Raw genomic sequence first — 4,612 nt, forward strand, 5'->3', positions numbered from 1 at the left:
TAGCCGGTTGAGCTATAGGCGCCGAGCCTCTCATTTCTTTTTATTATTTTTTTTTTGAGACAGAGCCTCAAGCTGTCACCCTGGGTAGAGTGCCATGGCATCATAGCTCACAGCAACCTCCAACTCCCAGGCTCAAGCGATTCTCCTGCCTCCGTCTCCCAAGCAGCGGGGACTACAGGCGCCTGCCACAATGCCCAGCTATTTTTTGATTGCAACCGTCATTATTGTTTGGCAGGCCTGGGCTGGATTCTAACCTGCCATCTGGTGTATGTGGTTGGTGCCTTAGCCACTTGAGCCACAGGTGCCGAGCCTATGTTCTCATTGCTTAATAACTGTTCAAAGTATCCTATTATTCCTACTTCAAAGATGAGAAAATGACCTTAGAAGGATGTCCAAGAGCCAGGCACTCACACCTATAATCCTACCACTCTGGGAGACCAAGGAGGGTGGATTGCTTGAGCTCACGAGTTAAAGACCAGCCTGAGCAAGAGCGAAATCCCATCTCTAAAAAATAGCTGGGCATTGTGGCTAGGACGCCACAGCACTCTAACTCAGGGTGACAAAGTGAAACTCTGTCTAAAAAAAAAAGTGGTCCGAAGTTACAGCTAACTAAGGGGCAGAGGTGGAATTTAACTCAGGGATGATTCAAAATCCCATGACTATTTCTAACTTTACTGGGCCACTTCAATTATTCAGTGGTACCCTCAGCAGAGCTAAGATGTGCTTCCTGTACAAGTAATGGCCAGGGGCTACCCCTTACCTGCCAAAGAGCCAACGTTGAGGCCAGCTGTTGCTCCAGCTAATGTCTGTAGGGCTCCAAGTGAGGCTATGGGGTTCACAGAGTTACTGCTGCTGGAGCTAGGTGAAGACCCTGCTATTAGAAATCCAGGAGTTAAACTCAAGCCATAACTTGCCTTCTCTTGTCAATACAGATCAAAGCAAAAGAGTGACACTATTCAAGTATTCAAGGTTTTCAGTTACTAATTCTGATAGCTATCCTTGGAGAATAGAGACAAAAAATGGGTACAAGCAAACTAAAAATTATGAGATATTCGTTAAATCAAAAGATGACATTTGGAAATCTGTTGTTCATAATCTGAGCCCGATGGAAATGGATGTTAACTACTTTCCAGAATGACGCACTCCTTTCTTTGGACTCTTATCTTTGAATAGAGAGGATCTGCTAAAGACATATACCATTATCTTGGCCCCTATTACATGCTTACCTGAACTGGTGAGCACGCTGAGGGGACTGCTGGATGTAGTGAGAGCATTGGTACCAGTTGGTGTGTTCTGAGCTGCACTAGCTGCAGCAGCTAGTGCAGCCAAATTCTGCAACTGCATTGCATTTAACCCTGCAATATCCAAAGCAAGAGATCAGCTAGGAGGTAAGGGTGCCTCTTATCTGTCCCAGCAATGACAGCACATTCTGGCAGAAGGCTGGTCCAAGACAAAGAGGAACTATTCTAGATAAGCCTTATAAGCATTATAGGGCTCCAAAAAAAGATTCAGCTACTACTCAGTAAGAAACTTGACATAATTTCCTCAGACAAGAGACAGATAATCCAATCGCACACCATCCCAACTGAGTATACATAAAGGAATGGACAAGTAGGAAATCAGAAAAGAGACGCCTGTGGCCCACAATGGAGCCATGAGTCCAACAGAACAATAATGCCAAAACCCGTGGCACAGAACAGCATCGCATCCAAGCTCCTACTTTACACTTTATAGGGGATTTTGCTCTCTATAACACAAGGTAATAAGCAGAAAATGTAGCAGAAATGCAGAAGGCCCAGGAGGAATGACAGGGGATAATACATGTGAGAATAGCAACAGGAAAAAGAATATAAAAAAATACACTGCCACTTAATAACAGATTAATCATCAGAAGAAGAGAGGGAAAATCACTAAGGGAAGACTTCCGACTAGAACCAATGCAACACAGTTAAAAGGAGAAGAAGAAATCTAAACTATGCTATAGATGCTGCAAGCCATTTACTAGATGATGGAAAGGTATATGGGATAGGGGGGCAAGGGGAGAGTGGAAGAGCAGGTGAAAATAAAAATACAATATAGATTATAAACTAGCAATTTTCTATAAAACAGCCAACTATATCTCTGTTAAAAACTGATCAAAAAAATTTACCTGTAAAATGCAGTTCACTAAATACTACCCCTTTCTCAAATGCTCTTGCCTAGCCTTAGTCCACTGCAGAGGGTTCCAGATACAGACAGCTTTGAAACTGCCCCATTGGCTACCCTCTAGAGACTTGCTGATGGCCCCTGGTTTGAGTTTGTCTGTGGCTAAGGGTATATTTGTAATTCAGTTAAGGGTATATTTGTCATTTTGGTATGTTAAGAGCAAGAACAAAAGAAGAATTCTAGGAAATAGCAAGTATAAGACACACAAACTGAATTCTAGCAGCTTCAGGGTAAGCCATTTGCATGGAAGCCATCTTTGGTTTTTCTGTACAGAGTCAATGGAAAGCCACTTTATTGTGGAAATAAAGAGTTCCTGCAATTCTCTCCTTATCCAAAGGATCTCAACTCACAGATACAAACAGATCTTTTCTATCTTCTTCCCCAACAGTGACTTAAAAGGGTGGTGGGCAGCAGACAACCTCAGAGCAATGTGGCATAAAGTAATAGAGCCACTGTATAGAAACAAGAAAGTTGAGTCCTAGGATGTTCACCTTAGCTCAGGTTTACATATTGAATGAAAAAAAAAAATCTCTTCATCAATGATACAAAACCCTTCGACTGTAGTTAGCTGGGTCTGTTAACCTGGGTCTGCTGGCCTGGGTGCAGCTGCTCCTCTGCAGCAGTGGGACACTTACCTCCCATCGGGTGGAGGCTGCTCAAGGTGCTGAGGTTCCCAGAGGAGGCAGTCTGCTGAAGGAGCTGCAAATAAAGCTAGACATTACACCAAAAAACAGAACAAGAGTGAGAGTGAGGGCTGGTTCTGCATCTGGGATAACTCTACAGCACAGCAAAGCGAGAGTGCAGAGGCCCCCAGAGAGGAGAAAGTTGAAGAACCCAAGCCAACACAACAGAAACATGAGGCTCATGAAAACACAGAACAATGACACAGCAGCTAAGGGTTGGCCCAGCAGAAGAATGTCACTGAGTACTGAGCCAAGCTCAGTTTCTGGGCAGCAGAATGCAGCACAGCAACAGACAGAAGGAGAGCAGGGTGATAAGCTAAACTCAGGCAGCTGTACAGACAACTGTAATTAGTGTCTGTATATGAATGACTGCCATTTCTAGTTCCCCTCTCTCATGTTCTCCTTAGTTAGGTCCATACATCTTATTCTGTAGATTTTTTTTTCATATGAATACTTGATTTCTAGTTTATTCAACTATTTCAAATATCAAATCTAACCATTTCATGGCATTTCCTGGAGTAAACGTTTCCAGTCACAAAGGACCTATGACTAATCAATTGTTCCCAAGCTACACATCTGTTCAGCTCTATTTATCTTCTCCCCTCCAAACTGGTCTTCACTGTTCCAGATGACAAAATAATCAATGGATCAGTCTATACTAGATTCAGGTGTACATTTGCCTCTAATGGTTGTCTCTTAACAAATAAGAATAACTGTCTGTAGGCTTATGGAATTCTGTGACAATACTCTGTATTATGACAAACCACAACCTTCATCTAGCCAATCTGCTGAAACCTATTTCATTCAAACCCAACTACTGTTGCTTATGTAAATTTGGTACTCTGACACTGGATCCTTTATTCAACCTGTTTCCCATCCCTAAAAACATGGGACCTGGTTCTTCTGTCATCATGAATCCTTCCAGGCTAGAGTGCATGGATGGCTTTCATAAACGCATCCATATCTCCCCAGAAACAGAATGGGAAAAAAAATGTACAAGCACACTTTACCACTGCTCAAAGGAGATGACACCCCATAAAGAGTGTCAAGCTCAGTTGGTTCAAATTCACATATTCTGGGGAGAACTTCATAATTAATGATTATGTACTATCTCATAATACATTAGCACTCACAGGTTCAGTGTTTTTCTTTTATCTCCCCGAATTTCTCTTACCAAATACATCTTTTTTATCTTAAACACCACGGGCAATGTATTGAGTCTTAACTGGTAGACTATGCTTACTATCTTTGGCACTTCATTTCCTCTCTAAATGAGAACAGCTCTTAGGGCAGGGATCACGTCTAACAGAAATGGAGAGACCACAGCTTGTCAACATATACACACTTACTGAGTGTGGCAATGACAATAAAAAGGTGACTCTTCCCTAAAAAGAGGCTCCAAAACCTTCTAAAAAAACAAGTGTATATCATGGAGACCATTTTCAAAGCATTATCATTTTGACAGAAGATGAAAATTTCTCTGAATTTATGAATTTACAATCAATGCTTCAGCATGAAGAAACAATTTAATCTGTTGAAATACCACTACTCTCTGCTTTTTACTTCAGAGAAATTCTAGCTAGGATAAACTGAAATTTTTCCTAAGATTTTTAAATATTAAAATCAGAGGCTCCGTGCCTGTGGCTCAAGTGGCTAAGGCGCCAGCCACATACACCTAAGGTGGTGGGTTCGAATCCAGCCCAGGCCCGCCAAAACAACAATGA

The 4,612-nt window shown here is 42.0% G+C and overlaps 1 protein-coding gene across 13 annotated transcripts in view; it reads right to left on the reverse strand.

Annotated features, from left to right (window-relative positions):
- CELF1 (CUGBP Elav-like family member 1) overlaps nucleotides 1-4,612 on the reverse strand; it is a 99,632-nt gene that overhangs the window by 9,924 nt on the left and 85,096 nt on the right. For 6 of the 13 annotated variants that reach the window (XM_023509670.1, XM_023509660.1, XM_023509659.1 and 3 more), the window contains 3 exons: nucleotides 2,841-2,916; nucleotides 1,227-1,355; nucleotides 761-874 (listed from right to left, as the gene is read on the reverse strand). In XM_023509670.1, coding sequence (XP_023365438.1) covers nucleotides 761-874; nucleotides 1,227-1,355; nucleotides 2,841-2,916 — 319 coding nt within the window. The remainder of the gene's footprint in view (nucleotides 1-760; nucleotides 875-1,226; nucleotides 1,356-2,840; nucleotides 2,917-4,612) is intronic. The other 7 variants (XM_023509675.1, XM_023509669.1, XM_023509668.1 and 4 more) reach the window with 3 other exon arrangements.

Source organism: Otolemur garnettii, unplaced genomic scaffold, assembly GCF_000181295.1.
Source record: "Otolemur garnettii isolate 467f Iridium unplaced genomic scaffold, OtoGar3 scaffold00001, whole genome shotgun sequence".
NCBI lineage: Eukaryota > Metazoa > Chordata > Mammalia > Primates > Galagidae > Otolemur > Otolemur garnettii.